Raw genomic sequence first — 27,446 nt, 5'->3', positions numbered from 1 at the left:
CAGTGTCTGATATATGCATATTGGGGTATACCTTGTTCTTTACAAATTTTTGTTTTAATAATCCCAGCTATAGAAATTTCTGAAATAAAGTTCAAAGATAAAGATATCTTTCATTTTTGAAATGTGATTAGGGCCCAAGGAACCAGAAAAATAGTTTGGTGACTATACATGAACTGACATGGATAGAAAATAAATACCCCCAAATTTCTCATCTTGAGAGGGTTCACTGGATCTTTTAAAAGTAACTTTGGTAATCATCATGGTTTATAAAATACCATCCAGTGATAGCACTATCTTGGTTTCATTTGTCATAGGAGTAAAAGTTCAGCTTTTGGAATCTTCTGGCTAGAAGATGCCAAAGCCTCCCACTTGTTTGTGGGCAGCCAGTGTCATATACATGTCAGAAAGGGAAACATGTCCAAGATTAGCCTTTATTCCCTTGTACTGATTCTTGAAAGCTACTCCTGCATATTTCAGTCAAGCGTGGTATGGATAATAAATGAATATTATGTATGTAAAACCATAGGAAGCCTGTAAAAATTATATAAAAATGTATTTAAATATTATCAGCAGTCACTTATTAACCAATAAACAATGTCCTGGCTGCCTAATGGATGATCTCTCCTTCCCAGCTTGTACCATCAACAGCTGTCCTTGGGCTGGACTAACAGGGGGATTCTGATTACTGAGGACCTGTAACTATGAACCCTTCCTCAAGGCCAGGACCCCTCTCTGGGCCAGCCAGAAAAGCTGTGGGGTCCAAACCTGCCAACTAGCCTTCACCAGTGCCCCAGACACGGCCTTAGAATGGATGGAATGTAGCTGAAAATATTGTCAGCAGCCCGTCTGCACTGGTTTTCCCTAAAAAGCAGTGCATTACGAACAACAAAATTGTGTCTCCTCACCCTCTCCTAAGTACTATGCTGGGTTAACTTTGCCCCTTAGGGAAAAATAGCCATATATTTGAAAAAGCCAGGATTTTTCTAAAAGTTTGAGGCCCTTTTCCTCAACATCTAAGAAAAATGCTAAAGAGAGCCAAGTAAATGTACAGACAAACCAAGCAAATCATTAATCCATCTTGGTGAATGGATTTCCAGGGATTATTAACCCATGTGTTTATAAGGAAATAACTAATACCAAGCCCATATGATATGTTGACAGTGATTGCTAAATAAATTTAAAGTAGCTCGAGGCTGGCTCACTATTAGAAGATAGATAAGGGGAGATAAATGGACACTAATTTCTGTAATCATTCAGTGCCTAAGCGAGCATCATGAGCTATTTCTGCCTCTTATCTGTAGCTCTCACTCCTTCTAAGGCACCGTGTTAGCCCTTAGGAAGGTTCTAAATGTACACCACAAAGAGTTCCTGCCTTAAAGGAGGTAATTTTAATGACCCACAGAGTGTTTTATAAATTCTGCTATAAAATATATTTGGAACTATTAATACCATTCAGGGAAAACCTCTTTCCTCCAACATATTAAAATTCAGAAAGATTTTTCTTGCTTCATAACATGAAAGAGTCACACTGGTTTCTATAAAATTAACAAAACCATGAGTTTATACAGTCCTTTTAAAATGTTCTTATTGTATCAATTTCAGTACAAACACATTAGCGTGTGTATATTTTCTGGGGAATACCTGGCATGAATTTCATATGAAAGCCATGCGTTTGGAGAGCTAGCTAAGAACATGGTAGATGACCATAAAAAATTCTTTTTATTCTCTGAATCCTTCAAAAAGTATTTCCAATACAAAGACTACACAAACACCAGTGTTTCTATACCCCTGGCAAAATAGATTTTTGAAGCAATTTCAAGGACCTATGTCCATACTAGTTATCCAATAAATATTTGTTAAATGACTACTAAAATTTTTATCAGGTAAAGTTTTCAGGTTTAAATAAGAGGTAGTTAAATAGAGAGTAACACTGTTATAAAGGGTATATGTGAGCAGCATCTAATGCAATGATTTTTATCCCTTTAGGAGAAAAACCAGCGCTGAAATCGAGTTCCCTAAGAAGCTAGGAGAAACAAAGCTCACTGGAGCTGAAAATGAAGACCGTGAAAAGCTCCAAGTTAAAATACAGGCTTTTGAAGACAAAATAAATGCAGAGAGCAATACCCCCAGCTCTATCAGAAGATATAGTTTGGGCCACGTTTCTAAGGAAGAAAGAAAAGACATTAGATTCAGCAGGTATAAATTTTGTTTGGCTGGTTTTTAACTTTTGTGCTTTGTGTTTGCTACTAGCCTTGTTATTACACTGTTACAGGGCGGTATTTAAATGTCTCTTACCTATAGCCACTCAAAGCTCCAGCCTTTCATGAATGAAGTGTCATCCACAGGGCTTTCATTGTCCAGAAAATCTCACTATTATTATTTTTGTGTGTGTGTGAGGAAGATTAGCCCTGAGATAACATCCTTTACTAATCCTCCTCTTTTTGCTGAGGAAGATTGGCCCTGGGCTAACATCCGTGCCCGTCCTCCTCTACTTTATATATGGGACGCCGCCACAGTGTGGCTTAACAAGCGGTGCTTATGTCCATGCCCGGGATCTGAACCTGCGAACCCAGGGCCGCCGAAGCGGAGCACGCGAACTTAATCACTACGCCACCAGGTCAGCCCCAGAATCTTGCTATTTTAAAAGGAGAATACAAATGGAAAACAAACCTATGGCTTATTTTTTCAAAACGCCTTTTAAATATAGATATGCCAATATTGAGAATAACTATCAAAAGCTTCTCTCGGTTTCTGATGAAAAAGCAGAAGCAAAAGTATAAAAAAGAATGTAAATCCACCATTTTCCAGCCAGTTTTGCCATGAAATTGATTTTTAAATCTTTGTTTTTGGAGGTGGCCTGGACCATCAAAGGTTTGGCTTATTACGTAACTTGGTGGTGGTCTATGTTTTATCAAATCTGTTAATAGCACCAATTTTCAGTCTTGTGCCAGTGTTATTATTCTTTCTTTTCCTTGTCAGTGAGAGGTAGCTCAACTTCCTTACTGTCTTGGCTTTCCCTTTCTTTGTGTTGTAGATCGAAGAGTTTGGCGTTGCACACGGTGCTAACGAAGGGCGTGAGTCCAGATGAGGTGGAAGTTGTCGAGAGTGGAGATACACCAGCCAGCACCTCTCTTTCAGACATAGACCCGCTTAGCCAAGGAAATGACAAGTTGCCCTTTAAGGCAGACACTGATGGATCACAGCTAGGAAATTCTTCAGTTTCACACCCAAGTATTATACATATAGAATCAGAGAATTTGCCAGAAACAGTTAAAGAAAACTACCAGGAAGAAACTCCAGAGGCAACCACTAGTCCTGTAGAATACCAAGATAAGCTCTACTTGCACTTAAAGGAAAACCTCAGTAAAGTGAAAGCATATGCTGTGGAAATTGGAAAGAAGATTCCAGTCCCTGATCAGTGTACCATTGAAGGTAAGTGTGCTAAACTCCCCAAACTTGAGAAATTTCAGACATCACTGGGGAAAAAAAAGTATCAAAAACCTCAAATCACATGAATCACCATACCCTTTTCTGGATCTTTTGCAAAATAGATCATTTTGAAACACCCTTACATTATTTTAATTGCTTTTTTCCACAATAAGTTCGATCATCTTTTTGATTCCCATTTGAATCTACTTAGGTGCACCTAAGTCCACCAGGTCTGATTTTTTTCAAACCTCAAGATATATTGTTTCTAGTTCCTTGCCGCTAGTGTTCAGGAAAACCCTAGAAGGGGTCTGTGGCCCCTAAAACAGAGTCTGGGGCAAGGGTCCATGCTGAGGCATTTTTCTAGCCACATAATCATACAACGAAGCCATGCACAGCATTGAGCTCCAAGAGATTTTCTTCCATTCCTTCAACAAGCACTTAAGCAGCAGCCTTTAGCACCAGTCACTGTGCTAAAGATTCTGCTTTGTGTGAGATTCAGCTATGACCCAAACAGACGCAATCCCTGATCTGTCAGAGATTATAGAAGGAAAAAAGCAAAAGCCGAGTCAGGAGGTGATGCAGGCCAGGAGCTGGTGAGAGCGTGAGCCAGTCAGAAAACAAAGGCAAAGGGAGAAAAGGATGTCAGGGCCCGGACTTCCCTCCGGTGCACAATTTAAGGAGGTGCCAAAAAGCTCAGTAAAATTTTAAGTAAAGACAGAATCAGTAACGATGTCTTGCCAAGCTACATTGGAGCTGAGGCGAAAGGAGTAGGTAGTGATATTGATCACATCTTTACTTACAATTTTGATATTTTTGTTCCTCATGGACTTTTTGTATTAATTTTGATTTTTTTAAATGTTAATTTATCTTGACTACTAAATTTTCTGGTGCTCCCTTGAATTTCGTGCCCTAATCCTGGTCCTGGGAAATATGGTGGGTTTGAGACACAGGTACTAAATGGCAGAGGGCTAGGGCAGGCTCGCCCTTCTGGTAGTGGGTTAAACAGGTTTGGATGACTTGAAGCCATTGTCGAGCTAATTAGGTCTTTCCTACAGTCATTCTTAGGCAGCAGCCATGTTCTTCCCTTGAAATTTAGATGAAGGTCCTAGCTCTCTAGTAAAATATGCCATCTTTTCACAGGCTACAGCCCTCCTAGAGAAAGCCAGGCAGCCCATCTTCCAGAAGGAAACAGCTGAAGATAGTGAATCCAATTCATATCCACCCACCCTCTGACTATCATCCCCTTCCAGGGTTAGGTTCTAGGAGGGTCCTGTTTCCCATACTCTACTCCCTATCCCTTCTCCCACTCCAAATCAGAGGAAAGGATGCATTCTCAGGCTAACAAAGGAAAAGGGGGGGTTCAAGCATTTGATCATGACAAATATTATTATTTAGCATGTCTGTGTAGAATCTGACATTTTCAAAGGTCTTTACGTTACTGTGTTGATTAGCCTTCTTAAAACTCTTTTTTCAATTGGTGACGATAAAAGTGATATTGTTTGTATTCAATATGAATTTTAGATGATTGAGTATATCAAGGCTTGGGAATAGCTAAAATCAATAAAATTCAATCAATGCAAACTCTTTACAATGGCCTGTTTCCCTAATAATCTATGTATTTAATGCACAGGTTGGAGAATTTAATATAATTTAATATGAGAGGAATTGCCCAGTTTGACAGGTAAAGTCTGTAGCAAATATAAGGTTAGATATGTTTCCATCTACTAGAATAATTTTTGGTTTTTTTAGAGTTTAGACTAAAGCATTAAAGATGTCCTGTAGAATGAGTTTTAATCTTGTGAAAACGTGAAGAAGTCCAGCAGAGAAACTTCAAGCATCTAGTTGTCAAAAACACATGATTTCTTATTGCCTTGAATTAGTTTGGGAGTCTGAGAGTTAACTAGGTGACTTGGGGTTTTTTCCAAAATATTGAATGAATCCATCATCTTTATTTTAAAAGAAAAAAGTATTTTCTTTTGATACTGATGTTTCCTACCAGAAATGACCTAGAACTGAGTATGTATTTTTTTAAGTTCACATTTTGGAATTAATTCATACTTTTGTAATTTCCTGGAAGTTCCTGGGAAATTCCTTGCACAGAGATGTGTGAGGGATGGAAGATTTATATGACTCACTGTGAATATATCCACCAAGAAAGGACTCATGCTGACTGCAGGGGACATATTGTTATTATTTCAGGGATTGTGTAAACTATTCAGCGAAATGCCAGCAGTCATCTGGCTGACACAATTTTGTTGTAAGATCACTCAGCTCAACAATATTGCATTTCTTTCCTTAAAAATTTATTGAAGAAAGATTTAGGCTTAGGAATTGTGTTACATTTAATGTGTTGTTGGTATAAAAGAGACATATTTGGTCTTTCTTGCTGAATTTTGCAAAGTAATCAAGAAACAAAGGGACAAAGCATAAAAACCACTTCCACAACATTTAAAGTTAAGACAGATAGCCAACAGGAAACAAAAACAACAACAAGATGTTAAGAATAATCTTAGACTGAAGTTACAAAGTTCATACTATAGGAACATGATAAAACAACCCTTTAAAGAAGCTTTCTTAGTTTGAATCATATGAAAAAACTGATATTCAACTTCCTTATTTTGACCTACAAAAACATCACTTTCACATGGTTCAACCTAATACTTCAGTAATAAACTCCATTGAAAGAACCTCACTAGTCACTGCCCAGCAGAATTGGGTGTGAGGCGAATCAAGATCACAGACAGCACTCTTAACCCCAGTTAGTCATCTTATTGAAGTGGGGCTGCTGGGTCTCGAGTTGAAAAAGAATTTTCAGACACGAGCCACTCATTCATGCACCTTTATTTTGTGTTCAGCATGGGGACAGGACCCATGGGCAGTAAAGAGCTGCCTGGGGACGGGGCCTGTGGGCAGTAAAGAGCTGCCTGGGGACGGGGCCCGTGGGCAGTAAAGAGCTGCCTGGGGACAGCCCCCGTGGGCAGTAGAGAGCTGCCTGGGGACGGGGCCCTTGGGCAGTAGAGAGCTGCCTGGGGACGGGGCCCGTGGGCAGTAGAGAGCTGCCTGAGGACGGGGCCCGTGGGCAGTAGAGAGCTGCTGCATGGAAGAGTCTGTGTGTTTAGCTATTTTAGTATTCTATAGAAATGTCAAAGGAAAAAGTATTAGGTGGTCTGGTTAGCCTCAAAGATTAGGGCATGGGGCGGATGAATGTGATATACCTCAAGGAACACGTAGGCAGGAGATTAAAGTCATTGATTACCTCCTGAGGTAAATCCCTTTGCTCTCAGCCAGAGGCGATTGAGTAAGTAGGGGCCTGTGAGACTGTGTGGTGACCACATCATTATGATTGCATGATATCCATCACGGTGGGGACGGGCAATGGAGTGTAAATAGATCAGCACAAATCTATCATGTCTGGAGAAAATGTGAAACCCCGGGTCTTCTTGAGGTTGGGTCAGCAGCATCATCCAGGTATGAAAGAGCCCGTCATAGCTGGACAGTTATTCTCTCCTTGGCCTGACAGGTCTCTGGTGTGGGTGCAGGTTTGCCAACCACTGAAAATTCTGTCTTCGTACCCAGTGATGGTCTAATATCATGGCCTGATTACATGACATACAAGACACAAGGAATTTAGTTCATCTACCAAAGGGCATTTTAAAAATATGAATCACTGGTATTCATTTACGTGAACAAAAGTGATTAGAGGTTAAAAAAAAAACAAAAACGCACGATATTGAAGTAAGTCCTTGAAAATCTGGCGCATCACTGGAGTTCTATAAAGGGTGATACAAAAGCTTACAAGAACCCATCAGTGCTGCTTTGGTTAACTTTGAAGTATTTCTTTTTTTTTTGAAGTATTTCTTGATTGGGTGGAAATATATCCCATCTGTGGAGCATGTCAGCAAGCCTGCCTTGCAGAAAGCTAATTTTAAAGCTGGTAATGTAGTCCTTTCTCTAATAGACCCATGTGAGTTGATTCTTCTTGACTTGAACGGATATAAGAACACACAAAAATAAAATAAAATGAAGCTTATTGTAAATATCAAGAAGCAGGCACTGTTTTCCTAATTAATTACAAAGCTTCCTTATTGAAGTTGTGCATGTAGACAAGTCCAGCGTCATGTTGGGATGGCCGAGAGGTGAAGCCAACACCAGTTCTGACCTCTTTCTCCTCACTGAATCCGGTCTGGGGGTGGTGATGATAATGCTCATCCACTTGACGGTTCTGGGGGATGTTTTCTGTTCTCTTTCTTTTTTTAAAAATAGATTGGCTTTATCATGGGGTTACGATAATTTCTCCATGGGGAGAGTTGTAAGATTTGAAGGCGGAGAAAAATTCTAAAGCTTTTCACACAATTTGAGAGAGAAACACAGCAAATAGGAAGATGTTACAAATTTCCTGGAGCCTCATTTCATTGAAGTGGTCCACTGGGCCCCTGTTCATTAGGAAAACACTTGTTAGGAAAAATTTTTCTAGAGAATTTTTCTTGATGCTTTGGAATTTATCTTGGATTACCTACTTGCCAGTTCCCATTTCCCCAAAGAGTAGATTTCAGTTGAAAGAAGACAGATATAATGGTGGCTATGTCTCTCCTTTCCTTTCTCCTGCCACACATGTCCTAGTTCCAATCATCTGCAGTGGCCCATGAGAAACATTCAAATAATATGGTAAAGGAAGATCTACAAATCTTTTTGAAAAGAGCCCCTCCAAACTCCTCTATGGAGCTACCATCAGATTACTGCCCTTGTTCATCCCCAGCCGAGAGTAGCTGCAAGGCCCAGGCAGGTAACCACAAATCTTGGTAAGGATGTCACACACTTAAATCCACAACTTAACATGTTGCAGAGTTCCACTAGAGGACATCAGATAACTTTATTTCCCATTAATTATATTTTTGAAAATTCCTCCTTCTTAAAAAAAAACGCTTGATTTTCTTTGAAAATCCAAATAAATAAAGAACAATGCCCTAATCATGCTATTGGACAAAGGAGTGTGTTGCTTATCTGCATCTTGGTTTACTTGATATTTATCAACAGATGAGATGTATGTTCACCCAACTAGAAGAGGATTCATAGTAGAATTGGTAAGCGCATGTACACTCATGGGCCATTTTGTATGGAAATCAAGGAGAGATTATCTGCTCATAAATGAAATGAGTCATCCAAACCCTTGAAGTAGTCCATTCGCCTAATATAGTGTTCACCTTGGGTATGTCTCTAATACATTTAAAGGGGCCTTGCTAATGAATAGAGGCAAAAGTAAATACATAAATGTAGCAAAATTCACAGGCGTGCATTTCAGCATATTTCACCCTAAAGATAGCCACATTAAAAGAAGAAGGAGGAGGATGAAGATGAGGAGGAGGTGGTTTAGGAGCAGAAGTAATTTGCTGTGACATATTTTATATTCTTAAACATATTCTTCTAAATGTATTGTTTTTAAAATAGAAGGTTATATGGCATTATACTCATAGCTGCAGTAAGCATTTTTATCTTTTTCTAGGGAAGCTCATACTCAGAGATTATTATCAGTCACCCATTATTGTTTTGGGGGGCCTATCTTTACTCCAAAGGATACAGTGCTGTATGAAATGGTCCTGAACCACTGATAGGCCCCAGCGGAAGAGTATATTCCGGTCCAGTTTTCCACAAACCAAATTTCAGGAAAGTGAATGTTATTTTTTCAATTACTTCCATTATGAAACTGGCAGTATATGCCCTGTAGGGAAACAAAATTGTCTCCGGATATCATCAAATCTCATTTAAAAACTGAGCAAATCCATATTTCTGAGCTTCATTGGTGGTGAAGAGCCAGTAGCCAAGAAACTGAAAAGAGATTATGCGGCTGGATAAAGGGTATTAATATAACAGAGGAAAAGGAAAAAGACAAAAGGATAATTTTCGCTTGTTTGCTCCACAACAGCCATCAAATTTCAGACCATGGAGGACTTATAAATGTTTTTCCAAAAACATAGGCAATTGCATCGTTGGCAATCAGGAGTGCAGGTATTTGATAATTTGGCAGCATGCATTTGTGTTACAGTCCATTTTCAGAGAGATGCATGTTTACAGACAGCAGACGAGTCTATCTGAAGCAGGCAGAGCCTCGTGTCATGTGTTGGCAGGCCCACTTGAAGTGAGCTCAGTAAAGGACACCAAATTCCTGGGTTTCCTCTGTCCACAATTTCATCTGTCCACATTAAAAACCAGTAAGAAATTATAAAATGCAATTTTTTTCTTTTCTTAAAAAAAAATTAGCTGGACTTTTACAACTAAATTGTTTTACAGAAAATAATCATTTTTCCGATGAAATATTCACACCAATTACTCAACAGCCATTAAAATATTATGCCACCATTAAAATAAGCCACAATTGCGGGTAATGCCATTGCAGAAACACTGAGTATGAATCCACTTCTCACATCAAACCCCCTGTTTCTAAGCAGCCTTTTCAGATTGGCTTCTTTCACTAGGAATACGCATTTAAGATTCCTCCATGTCTTTTCACAGCTTGATAGCTCATTTCTTTTTAGCACTGAATGATATTCCATTGTTTGGATGTATCCACCATTGTAGTATCATGCAGAATAGTTTCACTGCCATACAAATCCTTGTGTGCTCTGCTTATTTGTTCTGACTGTTCATTCCCCATTCATTCATTCTGCAAAGATTTCTGAGTGCCTGCTACATGCCAGCAGCATTCTAAGAACTTGGGGAACACTAGTGAACAAAACAGGCAAATATCCTTGCCTTCACAAGGACTGTTCTAGTGGGAAAAGACATACAATAAATAATAGAAATGATAAATAGGTAAAGTATGTAGGATGTGGGAAAATGTTAAATGCTATGAAAAAAGGAAAAATAGAGCTGGCTAAGAACCAGAACAAAGAAAAGGACTTAGATAGATAGATGATAGATAGATAGATAGATAGGTAGATAGATAGATAGATAGATAGAAAGAAATATATGGAGAGTAGAGTTCTAGAAGGACACACATCAAACTATTACCCCTGGTTTTCTCTGAAGAATCAGATTGCGGGCAGGGGTGGAGGAGAAGGGGAGAGGGAAAGAGCAACTTGCACATTTTAAAGTGTACATTTCTACAAGGTTTGGACTTTTTTAAGGACAGTATTTGGCTTCAGTAACAGACATGCTGGTAACTTGGATCTCGGTGATAGCTCCAGACTCCCAGCATCCTGTCTGACCAGAGTCTGGAGAATTGGGTTTCAGTTCCAATTCTGCTGTTGGGCAGTTCCACTTCCGCCAAGAGCTGACTTCATCTCCTTGTGCCACCGTGTCCCACCCTTATCCCAAGAGTACATTACAGGATCATGGGTTTCAACCTGTGCTCCTTAAAGAGCTCCAGGGGCCCCTTCAAAGGGCCCAGACTCCCCTCGTTCCTCCTTTCTCTTGCCCTGCTAACAGAGCAGCTCTGATTTTGCTGGATTCACACATTGGCCTTCCTGAGAGATGTTTAAACGAAGAATTTCACAGCTTAAAGACACTTGAAAATCACTCAGCTGGATTATTTTTAAGGTCCTTTTTTAAGATCCTTTATGCTCTAAATTAATTAATTCTAAGTGTCTTATGTCAGAGCTGGCAAAATGTAAAACATTAGTTATTTGGCCAAGTTTTTCATCAGCCTCAACTGTATTGCTAATTTTATATCTCCAATGTAAAGTTAAAAAAAAAACAAAACACTTTTCTTTCATGTTAGTTTCCTGTCCTTTTTCCAGATATCTGTGTCCATCAATTTACTACAGTTTCTTGGGAGAAAATAGGCTAGACTGTTCAATATTTTTGAGGCTTGTCTCCCTATCTCCCAGATTTATTAATATCTATCAAACAGCGAATGACCAATCATTATCAGCAAATTAATGCCTTGTGCTTGTCCTGGTTGCTCTATTTCTATTCAAATTTTTGGTGCACCTTACTTAAGGAAAACCAATCTTATTTCAAATTGTATATGAGAGCCTATAAAAATATATAATAAAATAAAAAGAGATAATTCACTCAATGTGAGGGGAAAAAAACAAACAGAGAAATAAAATAAATCCAGTAGTTATTTTCCAGAAATTTATACCTGGAAATTTTCACAATTGCTAAATGTGGTTTGCAGATTTACTTCTGAGCACCCTTGTGGCCACAGTAAGGAGAGAAACAAAATCAGTTAAAAATCCACAGGGTCCATAAATAAAAGTATGATAATTGCTCAGGAGAAAAAAGAAAGGAAAGCTGTTGACTTATTTGGTTGATAACTGCTGCACTCACTAAAGCTAGTCCATCGAGAGGTGTTTATATTATGTAACAAACATTTAACCCCTAAACATAACAATAGAGCAGTGGTCTCAACCAGAGGCAATTTTGTCCCCAGCTAGGGACTTTTGGTAATGTCTGGACACAGTTTTGGTTGTCATGACTTGGGCAGGGGAGGCAGGTGCTACTGGCATCTAGTGGATGCTGCTAAACATCCTACAATGAATAGGATAGCCTCCCAAGACAAAGAGCAGTCCAGTCCCAAATATCACTAGTGGTTGAGAAACCCTGCAGCAGAGCCTTGCTTCTCAAAATGTGGTCCATGGACCAGCAACATCAACATCACCTGGGTACCTGTTAGAAACTCAGATTCTCAGGCCCATCCTAGACCTTCTGAATCAGCATCTACAGTTTAACAAGTTCCCTCAGGTGATTCATATGCACATTAATGTTTAAGAAGCACTACTACCTCGGGAAAGAGACAGTCCAGCGGATCCCAGCAGTAGAGAAAAGAATTTTCTTCCTTACGATGAATTTGTGATTTAATTAACTGGCTCTTCATTTAATGATCACTTCTTAATTGAGGAGATGAGTTTTCTTCTCAAGGACAGTCAAAGACACAGGGCTCAGTCATCTGGACTGTTCCTGGCACCCAAGTTGTGATGCCCCTTGTTCTTTGATTCTTCTCACAGGATATGTTTTTTAAGGAAGGATAAGTAGGCTTGGAAGCCAGGAAACTCTACTCCTTGGTGTATGTTTGAATTTTTACTGTGTGACCTTCTGACTTTTAATGAAGATGACATTTAGTTCCTCATGGTAGGTAAATTAACAGCTTGGGTATCAAATATGTCTTCAACGATGCTTAGCCAAGTTGTGTGAGTGAATTAGAAACATATGGATTACATTTCCTTTAAAATATGCAGAGAATTAAGATTAAGCAAAAACGTGCTGGAGGCAATGTATGCTTTCCTAAACCCCAAACATTGAAAAGTGGATTGAGACAAGCGTCTGCATGTGAATTAACCTATCACTGATGTTTACAGATTAATCCAATTGGCCCTCATTCCTTTTAACAAGAACTGATGTCATCGTACTTTGGACCATCTTTTCTCTACTGAATGTACATGATTTTTTTTCTAAGTTATTTTAAAAAGAACCTTGAAAATATTTAAATAAAAGCTATCTTTTCCAGTAAATGTAGACAGTTAAGACTATTCCTACATCCCTACCATGTCTTTCTACTGAATTTTTATTTTACAGTCACACCAGTTCATAAATACAGTTACACCCTGGGGTTTTTGTCTTTCTGTTTGTTTGATTGATTGTTTCTTAACAAAGCCTTTGAACTCTTATAAACAACTGAATCTACAGTAAAAGAATCAAGACAAACATGACATCCTTTATGTTCTTACAACAGTGGTATTGTACAGTCTCTCTGTAATTCCAATGTCAAATGTGCATTGAGCACTGAAGATGTTTGTTAATGTTTCCAGAAATTTCGTCATATTTAACTTTGCATTCCCTGGACCATTGTATATTTTTAGTTTATGTGTAACAACAAGAATTATTCTGTCTTCTTAAAGTAATTCAGTAATTGTATAAATTAAAGGGTTTATTTGAGAATTTAAAGCACTATAATATGAGGAAATTTCCAAAACAAAGAATGAAACAAAAGCATATTGGCATCCCTAGCGTGTTAAAGTGTTCTCTGGGAATACCTTTAATGTAAACTTTAGTGCCCTGATGGCAAAGGGAACCCATCTAAGTTCAACTTAGAAATTGGTTTTTCGAACACTTGGAGTTTAAGAAATTCCCAAATGCTTTTAGTCAAGCATTGCTATTGTTAACTTTTGAACTCATGCACATCTTAAGGAAATGTAATCCATGTGTTTCAAATTCATTTTCACTTTATTCATCAAGATACAGTTTGTTAAATTCTTCTGATCCCTATGAGGTGTTTTACTGATAATAGAAATCTTTCAGTGCAATCCCTATCAAAGTCCCAACAACATTTTTCACAGAAATGGAACAAAGAATCCTAAAATGTATATGGAACAACAAAAGACCCCGAATAGCCAAAGGAATCCTAAGAAAAAAAGAACAAAGCTGGAGGTATCATACTCCCTGATTTCAAAATACTACAAAGCTGTACTAAACAAAACAGTATGGTACTGGCACAAAAACAGACACACAGATCAATGGAACAGAATCAAGAGCATGGAAATAAACCCACACATCTATGGACAGCTAATTTTTGACAAGGGAGCCAAGAACATACAATGGAGAAAATTAAGTCTCTCCAATAAATGGTGCTGGGAAAACAAGACACCATATGCAAAAGAATGAAAGTAGACCATTATCTTATCCCATACACAAAAATTAACTCAAAATGGATTAAAGACTTGAATGTAAGACTTTAAACCATGAAACTTCTAGAAGAAAACATAGGCAGTATGCTCTTCAACATTGATCTTAGCAGCATATTTTCAAGTACCATGTCTGACCCGTCAAGGGAAACAATAGAAAAAATAAACAAATGGGACTACATCAAACTAAAAAGCTTCTTTCTGCACAGCAAAGGAAACCATCAACAAAACGAAAAGACAACAACTGGGAGAAGATGTTTGCAAACCATACATCAGATAAGGGGTTAATCTCCAAAATATATAAAGAACACATGCATCTCAACAACAAAAAAACCAACAACCCAATTAAAAAATGGGCAAAAGATCTGAACAGACATTTCTCCAAAGAAGATATAGAGATGGCCAACAGGCACATGAAAAGATGTTCAACATCATTAACTCTCAGGGAAATGCAAATCAAAACTACAATGAGATATCACCTCACTCCTGTCAGAAGGGCTATAATCAACAAGACAGGAAACAAGTGTTGGAGAGTATGTGGAGAGAAGGGAACTCTCATACACTACTGGTGGGAGTGCAAACTGGTGCAGCCACTATGGAAAACAGTATGGAGATTCCTCGAAAAATTAAGAATAGAGCCACCACATGATCCAGCTATTCCGCTGCTGGGTATTTATCCAAAGAACATGAAAACACGAATGCTTCCAAGACTTGGAAGCAACCTAGGTGCCCATCAAGGGAGGAATGGGTAAAGAAGATGTGGTATATATACACAATGGAATACTACTCAGCCATAAGAAACAATGAAATCCATCCATTTGTGACAACATAGATGAACCTTGAGGGTATTATGCTAAGTGAAACAAGTCAGAGGGAGAAAGTCAAATACCGTATGATCTCACTCATAAGTAGAAGATAAAAACAACAACAAACAATCACATACAGACAGAGATTGGATTGGTGGTTACCAGAGGGGAAGGGGGGGGGGGAGGAGGGCAAAAGGGATGATTAGGCACATGTGTGTGGTGATGGGTTGTAATTAGTCTTTGGGTGGTGAACATGATGTAACATATGCAGAAATCGAAATATAATGATGTACACCTGAAATTTATATAATGTTATAAACCACTGTTACTGCAATTAAAAAAAGAAAAGAAAAAAAATTAAAAAAAGAAAAAAATTAAAAAAAAAAAGAAATCTCATCAAGACATGACCTTTGCTGGTATTAATAAGAGACCTCTACCCAGATTGCTGTAATGATGACCCTACTGACTTTTGAAGAAAAAGAAAATCTTTTTCTGGTTTTGGTCAAGATCCTTTCCTTCCATCTCAGATACCATTAAAAACAAAGCAAAACATAACTTGACATGGAATCATGGAATCAGCTGGTTGTGGGCAAGGTTTATACAGGGAGATGTGGATAGGCCACTCTACTCATTCACATGAGGTAAGGCTGGGCTTGGAACTACCCCCAAGATGAAGTAATGATGGGGGTTAGGTACCATAACGAGTCTGAGAAGAATTCCCCTTCTCTTTTCCAATCCAAAGTCTACACTACCACCACCATCTTGGGCAGGAGCCTCAAATAATATCTACTAGTGCATTCCTTTGTGTTCTCATCCTTTGTCCCTTTCCTCCAGACAGAAGGGGCTGACGTTCTCCAGACAGATGAGGGTCTGGAGACACAAAAACTTACAAGGAAGAGTGTGGGGGTGGGGTGTCCCAGGTGAATGGGCCAGTGTCATAAGAGCAATTGGAGCCTGTGAGCTGCCTTTGCACCTGCTCCCCCAGGGCAGGGCCCAGTGCTTGACAACACTAGCCCAGGAGGAGGAGCTGAGTTGACATCTTTGGTGGCCAGCTGACCAGAGCAGAGAAATCCACATAGCAACAAGTCCAGCCAGAGTCAGCCCTTGCAGCTGGCTTAGGCCTTCCCAGATCAGAGGTCACTGCCCTCATCAGATAAATGACCTTCCCAAAATACTTCTTTGTGCCCCGGAAAGGGGCTTCCTGGAGCCTTTCACGATCCTCATATGAAGTTCCCAGCTGGGCAAGCAGAAGGCCAGGGTACCAGATACGGTCTTCTCAGCCCCTGGGGGCCTCAGCCGGGCCCAAGGTGGGACAAAAGTAGCACTTGGAGCCAGAGGAGATTCCCTTGGCCCTGGAGTAGGACTCAGGGTGCCTTTTTTAGGTTTACAATAGCTTGGCTTTCAGGCCTCTGGCTTAAATAACCCAGTTATCTAACACCCCCCACACTCACACACGTTGTGGGACACCTGCTGAGAGTGCCGGGAAGGGGGAAGTTGGGGTCCCAGAGCCACAGTTAGAGTGGGGTATCCTAACCACAGCAGCCCAGCAGGCAGCACTGTGGGTCTGAGTTGATATCCTTGCAACATCGCTGTGGACTCTGGACCTTCTCCACCCCTGGAGCCTAGCACAGTGCTGGGCAGAGCACGTGCTCAACACACATGGCTGAATGAATGAATGAACGAGTGAACCAACAAGTGAAGAGCAAGGAGCAGGCCTGCCCGGAGATGGTGTGCGCACTGTCAATGTGCAACTGAATCGTAGTCTCTGTCAAGTGGACTCTAGCATTGCGCGTGGCTTTCCACTTATGGTTAGGCTGACAGCCTTTATTTAATTAGGAAAAGAAAGGTTAATTGTCTTGTGCAGCACAAAAGGTTGAAAACCCACAGAAACTGCCACAAATAAAGAAACTGTATCTCAAACTTAGCATTAAAAAAGAGGCAAAATGGCTTATCATTTGCTGGGAATATGTGCATGGTATTTTTCAAAACGTTTGATGTATTGAAGAAAATACTGAGTTAGTGGAAACTGATAACTGTTAGTTTTTTTACATAAATGAGCTTCATTATAGTTCTTCGTAAAGTCAGAAGAGAAGTGCGAGGGAGGCGCTTGGGTGGGGTGGTTAGGAACACGGGATCTGGCAGCCAGAGTAGGAACCAGAAGTCTCTCTTCTACAATAACGACGATTCATTGCGTATTTGAGAATTAAATGAGGTAAGCATCCAAAATATAGTACTCCTAAAAGCTTTAGTACTCTTACCTGAAATTCAATCAGTATTTCCATACAGGCTCCAGCTATCATGGAGATTAATTGCACATGAATTTTTATCTGTAGGAAGACATGGACGAGGGGAGGAGGGCGCAGGGCAACTCTTGCAACCCCACCACCCAGATCTAGGAAAGGCGTGGGCTGAGCAGGGGCGGAGGTGAAGACTTCTCCTACCCGGAACAGTTGCACAGGCTGTGTCACCTGTGGGGAGAATGATCTTATTCTCCAAACTAAAAATGGTACATGCAAGATGGAGAAAAAAACGAAACAAAACCAATTGCCAATTTATTTATAGCCAAAGATTTTCAGACACAATTCTTAGTTTCTGAGTATTTGGCACCTCTGATGTTGATACTGCCTGAAACTGTTTTGTATATAAAACAAACTTAACTCATCACTTGTTCCCCAGAAGGCCAGCCCCCTGTCATAACTTTGTGACAGCTGATAGATTAATTGAATCTATCAACTAATAGCACAGCCCAATTCTAATCCATTTCCTGGCGGAAAAAAATTCCTACTGAAATTTTTTTTTTTACAATTATGAAAGTGTAATGTTCACTGTAAAAATTTGGAAAATAGAGAAAAGGATAAAGATAGTCATCCTTAATCTTACCATTTTACCACCCTTAGAAATTCTATGTATTTCCTTCCAGGACTTTTTCTATGTTGCAAAATATGTTGAGCTTTTAGGGAAGGGCTATTTTTCAAAGACGCTTCACTTTTTAATCATGGTGGTGAAAATTTGGGTTTGAAAATGTGGACTAGCTTAGAAGTACAATTTAAAGATCTAAAGCAGCAATGTGCAATTATAGCTACCATTTGCTACAAAATTTTAGCAGGATAATCTTCAAAATGGAGTTATTTTGTTGAAGCACTGGAAACAACAGACCTGCTAGTCAACTAACATTTCTTTAATTTAATATGTGAAGAGATATCAGATTTCCTTCTATGAGTAACATTTATCTCACAGCTATATTGGATATAAGATATTGTATCTAGATCAGTACTTTTCTTTAAAAGTACATTCATCCATGGTGAAACATATTTCTTTCCTTCTTGTGGCATTAACACTAAGATTAAATGTAATAATTCCCCCAATTCTTTTTATTTTATTGAGGTCATATTCATTTAGAACATTGTATAATTTCAAGTGTACATTATTATATATTAGTTTCTGTATAGACTGCATTGTGCTCACCACCAATAGTCTAGTTTTTATCTGTCACCATACATATGTGCCCCCTTACCCCTTTTGCCCACCCCCCAACCCCCTTCCCCTCTAGTAACCGTGATCTGTTCTCTTTATCTATGTGTTTGTTTATCTTCCACATATGAGTGAAATCATGCAGTGTTTGTCTTTCTCTGTCTGGCTTATTTTGCTTAACAATACCCTCCAGGTCCATCCATGTTGTTGCAATTGGGAAAATTTTTTCTTTTTTATGGCTGAGTAGTATTCCGTTGTATATATGTACCACATCTTTATCCATTCATGAGTCGATTGGCACTTGGGTTGCTTCCAGGTCTTGGCTATTATAAGTAATGCTACAATGAACATAGGAGTGCATAGATCTCTTTGTATTGTTGATTTCATGTTCTTTGGATAAATACCCAGTAGTGGGATAGCTGGATTGTATGGTATTTCTATTTGTAATTTTTTGAGAACTCTCCATACTGTTTTCCACAGTGGCTGCACCTGTTTGCATTCCCACTAGCAGTATATGAGGGTTCCCTTTTCTCCACATCCTCTCCAACACTCATTATTTCTCATCTTGTTAATTATAGTCATTCTGATGGGTGTGAGGTGATATCTCATTGTAGTTTTGATTTTGCATTTTCCTAATAATTAGTGACGTTGAACCTCTTTTCATATGCCTGTTGGCCATCTGTGTATATTCCTTGGAATAATGTCTGTTCGTATCCTCTGCCCATTTTTTGATTGGGTTGTTTATCTTTTTGTTGTTGAGTTGTATGAGTTCTTTATATATTTTTGAAATTAATGCCTTGTCAGATATATGACTTGCAAATATTTTCTCCCCATTCATCAAACAAGTTTGAAATATAGAGAAATGCTTACATCGTCTTGCAATTTTTTTTTTTTTTGCGAGGAAGATCAGCTCCGAGCTAACGTCTGCCAATCCTCCTCTTTTTGCTGAGGAAGACTGGCCCTGGGCTAACATCCGTGCCCATCTTCCTCCACTTTATATGGGACGCTGCCACAGCACGGCTTGACAAGCGGTACGTTGGTGCGCGCCCAGGATCTAAACCCAGGGTCGGTGCGGTGGAGCACACGGACTTAACCACTACACCACCGGGCCAGCCCCCAGTCTTGCAATATTAATCATTGTTATTAGCTTGTGTTCTAGACTAGAGGTTGGCAAATTTTTTCTGTAAAAGGTCAGATAGTAAATATTTGGGGACAGAGACAGGCCGTATGGCCTCTGTTGCGATTACTCGACTCTGCCGTTGTGGTGTGAAAGTGTCCATAGATAATACGTAAATGGGCGGGCATGACTGGGTTCCACTGAAGCTTAGTCTACAGGCACAAGCAGGGAGTGAGACTTGGCCACAGCCATAGTTCATCAGCCTTCTTCTAGACAGTCAGTTTTTATTGGCTGCCACATTCACCTGCAGTTTTATGTTAGATGGTGTTTAAGGGTTTCTGACATCCCCCGCCCCCACACACACACAAGACTTCCAGTAAACATGGCTGGTTGAACACGTTTCTCTCCACTACCATTAAAATTCTACTTAAATGATAATAAAGGAATGAAAAGGTATAAGCTTAGGAGACCGGAGGAGAAGACAGCAGATGAAGGATGGCAACAAAATGTTTGGGTAAAGGATATGCAAACTTGGCAGTAAACAGTACCTGGTCATACCCTTTGTGGTCCAAGAGAGGTGCCACATGAGAGAGATTTTGTACAGGTCTGCTGAGATCTAGTGATCTAGTGTTGGAGGGACAGCAAACTGCTTCTCAGGGAAGCTGCGTCCTAACCCAATGCAGTCACTATGTGAGCTGCCACAGTTAGGTTATCTGTAATACTCCAAGTAAGTAGACTGGGGTGTGGTGGAGGGGTCGGGATCAGTGGCCTGGGGCGGTGCCCTGACTCCGACTGTAAATGTTTTGGTATTCAATAGGCTTTTGGAATGAGAAGAACAGTGCCAACATGAACTAGGAGTTTAACATCCAGTGCTTTTACTGCTATTAAGCTGTTCTGAAACCCTTTCCCTCCAGCCTTCTTTCTAAGACCCAAGGGAAATATGTGTTCATATTTGCCGTGTCACTCCTACCATCCATTGATGAGATTCCATCGTGTGAGGAAGGAAGGGGCAGAAAATCAGAAAACAAGAAATAGTAGTAAGGAGGCTTCTGGGATGCTGATTTGCATGTCTGGGTCTCTGTCTGCAGAAGGAAGTGCAGACCGAGGGAAGCTGGTAGCTATGGTGCCAGGTGGGCTATTCCGTGTCTCCCTCCACAGCCCTGCGTGACACAAGCAGACAAAGGCAGTGTGTTGGAAGGCGTGTGCTGTTGTGACAGATGCAAACTTCAAGGGTCACGGCGGTCATATACAACAGGCTTCACTAACTCTGAGCCAATAACTCCCATCTTCTTTTCAGTAGAGTATTTGGAGAATTGATGAGAAAAAAAATATGCAGAGTTGACTGAGATTTTTTTGAGACAGACAGTTTTTGTGCTCTGTTCTCTTTTTTGTCCCAAAGCAGACACTAATTATATTCGGGTCCTCTTCGCTCTACTCAAAGGGGAAAAAAATTGAACTTCTTGAGTTATTACTACCTCCATCACATTATTGTCTTTCCTTTGATTTGACTTCCTTTCCTCATAATAGATCTTCCTATCTTCTCCCTCTCTTTGATGTTCTCATCTCCTGTCCGAGTTCATTGTATTTGCATTTCCTTATTTCTTAGTTTCCTTTCATTCTTAGTTTGGTCTACTCTCTTTGAGAATATCAAAGAAAAAATACCTCCAATATCCCATACACACAGACTGGGCTTTTCAACAGCAGCTTTTCAGAGAGCATTTCATCGAGCATAGAGCGTCATAGTATTGATGAAGATGATTAGGAGAGGGGGCTTGTTACTGATTTTCAGTTTTGACAGAAGGTAAAATTAAAATCAAATAAACTTTAGCAGCCCCTCCTCCCCACATAGATTAGGAAAGGCATGAAATACAAGGAACCAGGAACCTTCCCTGGCAGTGGAGCATTATCCCTGCCATCACTTCCCACTAGCTGCTGTCTGCTCAGGGGGGCATCTGGTTCTCCAGCCTACTGGAGTTAATGTTAATGTGGATACAAAGGCACCCGCATGCCCAGGACCATCTGTGAGGACATCTGCAGACAACCTGCCGTGGTTTACCCTTGGATTTATGTTAAGTGATAGTTGTATTTGGGGAAAGGCCGACTCGGCAGATCAGAGAGAGGTGAATAGCGGCCATTTGCCATGTTGGGCCTGCAGGAAGAGCTTTGGCTGTTTCACTCAGTGCGAGGTACCTGGTGGTTCAAGCAGGAAGGAGTTATAATTTTAATTAGGAAATAAAATTAACCCTGCCACCTTTGCTACACTCTTTAGTACCATTTTATTCTTGGAACTGTCTTCACATCGTTTCCTGTAAATTCACTACATCTGATTTGAGTTGCTTTTTGTGAATGAGATCTCTTGAAGCTGGAGGGTCTTTTGTGAGTCATCTTTCTATGTATGGTGGGGATTAGACTACCCCTGTTGCCAGAACTAGTTTTGAAGTTCTAGTCCAAGAGTTGCCAATGGATCTTAGAGGTCATCCAGGCCAATTTGGCTTTGAAATCATCTATTGTGGTCAAGGTTTATATAAATTTAAAAAGAAGATAGGCTACCAGGTCTGTCATGGTCTTTGAGGACTGTGTGCACCAGCCCACCGCCTAGGTTCTTTCCCACCTCAGGGCCCAGACCTGGACCACACTGCCCCTCACCCTTCACTTCTCTCACTCCTGCTTGTCCTCAGAGCAGCCCTCTCTGAGCCCCACCCAATCAAAAATAGCCATTCCCATATTGGTCTTTGGGGCTTCCCCCCCCCTTTTTTTTCCTTCACAGCACTTATCACATTTGTATTTTTGTGTATTATTCTTTGTTGAATAGACAAACTAGGTAGCACATCTTTTATTTACTACTGCACATCTAATATCTGTACTGTAGGAGCTCAGTAAATACATGGTGAATGAAAGAGTTTTTGAAAATTCCTGTGAGTCTATATCTATAATCTATGAAATCCCTTTGAACAGATTATTTTTTTTACTGCTTAAAAAGCCAAATCTTCATAAGGAGCTTTATTAGTCCAATCTAACTTTCATATGTCTGGATATTTTGCATTTTATTTTTTTACATCTTCTATTTTGACTACCTTCTTCCCAGCTAACCCTTATCCTCTTAAAAACAAACAAACAAGAAATAGGGAATTACTTGTAGATTATTGAATCAAGAAATATATGTATTATAAATAATAGAAATAGACCACCGTTTGGTTTCTGCTGTTGGTTTGTCTTTGTATCAGTGTTGGAACTGAGAGTTGTAAATTGGTGGTGACTGCCATTCATGTTGGGATGTGGCTGTGCCCCTAGTTTCAGGCTCCAGTAATTTCTCACATGGATTTGCTCTTTCCAAATGGGTCGACTTATTATTAGTAAGAATAGCTGACTGTACTGAGAATCTGTATTGTGCATAATGAATATTTATTGAATAAATTACTTCCTTTAATCTAGATGGAAAGCCTGCAGTCTAATTCTCATTGTCCTCATTTTATAGATGAGAAAATAGACTCAGAAAGTCAAAACACCTGTCCAAGGTAATGCTATAGCCAATAGGTGGCAGAGTCAGGACTTGACCCCGGATTTGTGGCCTTGTCACTGCCTGTCTACCCCATCGGCCTCTGTGGACGAGCCATCTACATCCCCAGCTCTATGCCTTGCCCACGCCATTGCCCCTCTAGGTGCCGACTGCTCCATTTATCCCTAGATCTACCCCGCATTCATCAAGTCTTACTTCCTCTGTCCTCGGTGATTCCAGGCACTGCTTAACCCTGGATTGTTATTTTTTTATATTCATATATTCCTAATATCTATTTTTTAATTGTAAGATTCTCAATAAGTCTTTTTATAGTTTCAGTACCCAGCCCAATGCCCCTGACTGGATAAATCCCCAAAGTATTTATTAATGACGATGATGTTAGATGTTTCCCTGGTGCAGGGTAATAAATGAAATCAACCTTCTTCAAGCTTAACAGCTCTCCATATTGTTACAGCAACTGCACCAATGAAAAGTAATTTGTAACATCCTTCGGAATTTATGCTCTAAGAGTGTTCATATGAAAATCCCTTCCTCAGAGGCTGTTAGTCATACTTGTAGCCTGCAGTATTGAGTTTCTTTAAGACTAGAATTATGTTCTAAAATTAGCTTCCAAATTCATGGTACGCCCCCAGAACTGGCTGCACAAAATTAGTTGCTTTCTATTCAGTGAAACCTCATTTAGCAGCAGAAAATGAAACAAGATTCTCCCTAATTTTCCCATGTCAAACACATGATTATAAAACCAACTTAGGACAGATCCCTAGTGGACATCCTAGGAAAGCCAGGCCTGGTTAAGAGTTGCTAAAGGCCACTGCCTGCAAGAGCTTCAAAGAGTTTGAGACAGTTGATATATACTATGTGAAGGTCTCATGCATCTTGCACCAACCTATCTGACATCATCGAACCTCTTGGTAAATATATATCACTCTCCTAAGAGTGTTTTCTTGAGGCTTTTGGGTGGTGGCAAGGCCAGAAGGTCTTAGATACGTAGACGACTCACATATAGACAATCTTAGGCTCATCATTCTTTCCTCAGGGTGAAGAAATGTATAAGACCCATTTTAGTGGAGTTTAATAGTAAAATTTCCAAAAATTTTCTATGCCCTAAATCTGGTTGCTGTTATACATCTTGTGGAATTGTAAGGTAATGGGTAGCACATGGAACGGGACCTGCAGAGGGTCACAGCTTGCCTGTCTTGTTTGCCTCTGCACAACTGTTGATAAATCTCTGCTTGGTAGAGCTAAATGTTTATTTATAACATATGGGCTTCCACAAATTCAGTGTGACCACAAAGTGACTCTGTATCATTGCCAGAAATCAACTGTACTAGCATCATTCAGATATATATATATGCACACACATATATATGTATGTATGTATTTGATTTAAAATTCATATAAATTCCAAAATTACTTTTGTGTCTGCAAATTGTACCAGCACCTATGAAAACATCCCAGATTTATTTCTGATTGCATTGATGTTGACTACTTTGTATTTTTCTTGTTTGGACGTCTAACTTGTATTTGGCAACCATCAAGAGTGCATGGGAGAAAACAGTTGATTCTTCCCAATGAACTTGCCCTGGAGGCTTTGTGATTGGATAAGTCCTCAGGTTCCTCTTCCCAGAGCTGACTTAGACTCATCACTGTTGTTGGAGGATGCATTGTTTCTAGTGGTTACCAAAATTCACAGGAGAAGTAATAACAGTATCCATGCAATCATTTAAATCAATTCCTATTTTGGGGGGAGTATTGGTTAAATTTCTGGAAATCTTAGAAACAACATTGAAGTTAATCCAAAAAATATGGACGATGTTGCCACAATAAGCCTTTTCTGTAATTATAACCAGTCAGTCACCCAATCAGAGATGCTCTCGACTTGAGTACTATTTGTAAGGGTTGGTCTCACCTGTCTGTGCAATCAGGGGGCCAAGAAAGTGACTGCAGATGTCACTGCAGGTACATTTCCTTCACAATTAATGTGATGGTTTTATTTTTAAATTTAGACATTGTAAGGACAAGAAAATAGTTGTTTAAAAATATATGACCATTCCTCAACAAGTTAAACACAGAATTCCCTTATGACCCAGCAATCCCATTCCTGGGTATATATCCAAAAGAATTGAGAACAAGTGTTCAAACAAAAACATGTACATGAATGTTCGTACCAGGTATATTCACAACAACCAAAAGGTGGAAAGAACTCAAATGTCCATGAATGAATGAATGGATACACAAAATGCAGCACATCCAACCACAGAATATTGTTCAGTCATCAAAAGAAATGAAGTACTGATACATACTACAACATGAATGAATCTTGAAAACTTTATGCTAAATGAAAGAAGCCTATCACAAAAACTCACATATGATATGACTCCGTTTATATGAAGGATCCAGAATAGGCAAATGTATAGAAACAAATGGCAGATTTGTGGTTTCCAGGGGCTGGGAGAAAGGAGAATGACAAGGAACTGCTTAATGGGTATCGGGTTTCCATCTAAGTAATGAAAAAGTTCTGGAACTAGATGGAGGTGATGGTTGTGCAACATCATAAATGCACTTAATGCTACTGAAGTGTACACTTTAAAATGTTAAAATGGTAAATTTTACGTTGTGTATTTTATAATAAAATTTTTTTAAATATATGACCATGCATTCTGTGACAAACTCCATTCTTAATAAGCAGTAGATACTCCATAAATAAATATTATAAGCATAATTATAGAATGGCTCTAGGTTAACCCCTCTGTGCTACTAGCAGCAGCAAGCACTATGTGCTAGGCAGAATTTTAAATGCTTTACTCTACCCTGAGTAATATATTCTTGTTCCTAAATTACAAATGCAGAAACTGAAATGTAGAGGAGAAAACAACTTGCCCCAGACCACATAACTGGCAGATGGTAGACCTGAAATTTGATCCCAGGCTGTCTAACAGCAGAGTCAGTACCATCAGCTGCTGTGCTGAGCTGACCCTGTTCTGTGATGATAAAGCTTATGGCAGAATGTTCTCAGGCTCTCAGAATAATGTTGATAAAGTTTCAGTTCTTAAAGAACAGACAGTTTGAATAATATTTTTATTATGTATTTGCCTTTATTGTTTATTTGCCTAATTACCATTGAACATAAACATGCCATGAAAGTGTACAAGTCCAGTTCTCTTTCAGTGCAAATCCACTGTGTTTGCTGCAGTCAAAGGTAACCTGTGGCCCTCGCAGTCGTCTTCTGTTGGAACAAGAGCTACAGGCAATTTCTCAAATATATCTCTCCCTCCCTATCTTTCATTCCTAGACTCAGTAAGCTAAATGAAGTTTGGTTAAGTCATACAGCAGGGTCTTGGCCACGGAGGCATGCAGGGGGTTGAGAAAAGTAAAGAATATCATAAGCTCAGAGAATGGAGGTAAGACATCATGGATGAAAAGAAACCAACTAGAATAGAACGTCAGCCTCTTCCAGGGATCTCCATACAATCCCAAATCACACTGTCCAAGGAGTGTGGCTCACTTGCACTGGATGGGCAGGCCCTCTGCTGTGCCCAACTCCAGAAGGGCACCATTTATACAGTGGCCTGTGGGAATGACACCCCCCAGACTCATGAGGTAGAAAGCCTGCAGGGCCGTGAGCAGTGGCTCGGCAGATAAGGCCTAAAATCATATCTAAAAGGATGAACTTCGCAGGGCAACGAGAGCTCTTGAACAGATGCAGTTCTTGGCAGCAAATGAATGCCAAGAGCATGTTCCCGGCATAGTTCATTCAAGTGGGTGCAGGGAGACCCACGAACAGGCCAGGCTCCAGATGGGAAGGCACTGGCAGCAGCTAGGTAGGATTGAGAGCCAGCTTCCATTCCAGTGAGGAGATGGAGTGGGAGAAAGTGAGGACCCATGGCTCACTGTTCATGTATCTCCATCTCTGTTCATCTCAGCCCAGACTATTTCCAGCCCAGCAACATTGAGGTGACAGAGCTCCTGGTTAACCACCAAGTCTGCCTCCTTTGGTTCTGGAAGTGGCTCAGGCAAAGCCTGTCATGGGAGATTGTTGCCTTTGATAGGTGGCCATGGCTGGCATATGCAAGGGTGTGTTCCGTGACATTTATACCTGGAGCACATGGCCATTTTTAGGCTCCTCCTAAGTGCTTATGGAAATAGCACTTCAGCTACTTCTTGCCTTTTGCCATCCAAATCCTGGGAAAGACCCCTCTTCACGTATCCCACCTGCTCTTTTGCTGCTGCTTCGCTCAATCCAGGACCTCAGCCAGGGCTTAATAATAATTAGGGTTTCCGTATAGAGTTTTTTCATACAGAACAATACCAGACACTGTGGGATTGCTCAGATGATTGTGAATTCATGAATGTGGCAAGTCCTCTCCTGGGAACACCAGCCCAGTGGTTTTCTGCTAAGAGATTTCCTTTGAGCAGGATGCTATCACACGGTATAGATGGGTTTTAAATATCTCAACCATTTTCAAGCTGGCTCTGGGTCATAAACA

At 40.0% G+C, this 27,446-nt stretch overlaps 1 protein-coding gene across 1 annotated transcript in view; it reads left to right on the top strand.

Annotated features, from left to right (window-relative positions):
* Window positions 1-27,446, top strand: part of VEPH1 (ventricular zone expressed PH domain containing 1) — a 206,603-nt gene that overhangs the window by 113,085 nt on the left and 66,072 nt on the right. The window contains exons 8-9 of the mRNA XM_014796244.2: window positions 1,987-2,196; window positions 3,035-3,432. Of these exons, the coding sequence (XP_014651730.1) occupies window positions 1,987-2,196; window positions 3,035-3,432 (608 nt within the window). The remainder of the gene's footprint in view (window positions 1-1,986; window positions 2,197-3,034; window positions 3,433-27,446) is intronic.

This window comes from Ceratotherium simum, chromosome 15, assembly GCF_057802395.1.
Source record: "Ceratotherium simum simum isolate JZ-2026a chromosome 15, ASM5780239v1, whole genome shotgun sequence".
In the NCBI taxonomy this organism is placed as follows: domain Eukaryota; kingdom Metazoa; phylum Chordata; class Mammalia; order Perissodactyla; family Rhinocerotidae; genus Ceratotherium; species Ceratotherium simum.
The sequence above is the reverse complement of the archived record's forward strand: the minus strand, read 5'-3'. Positions and strand labels throughout refer to the sequence as shown.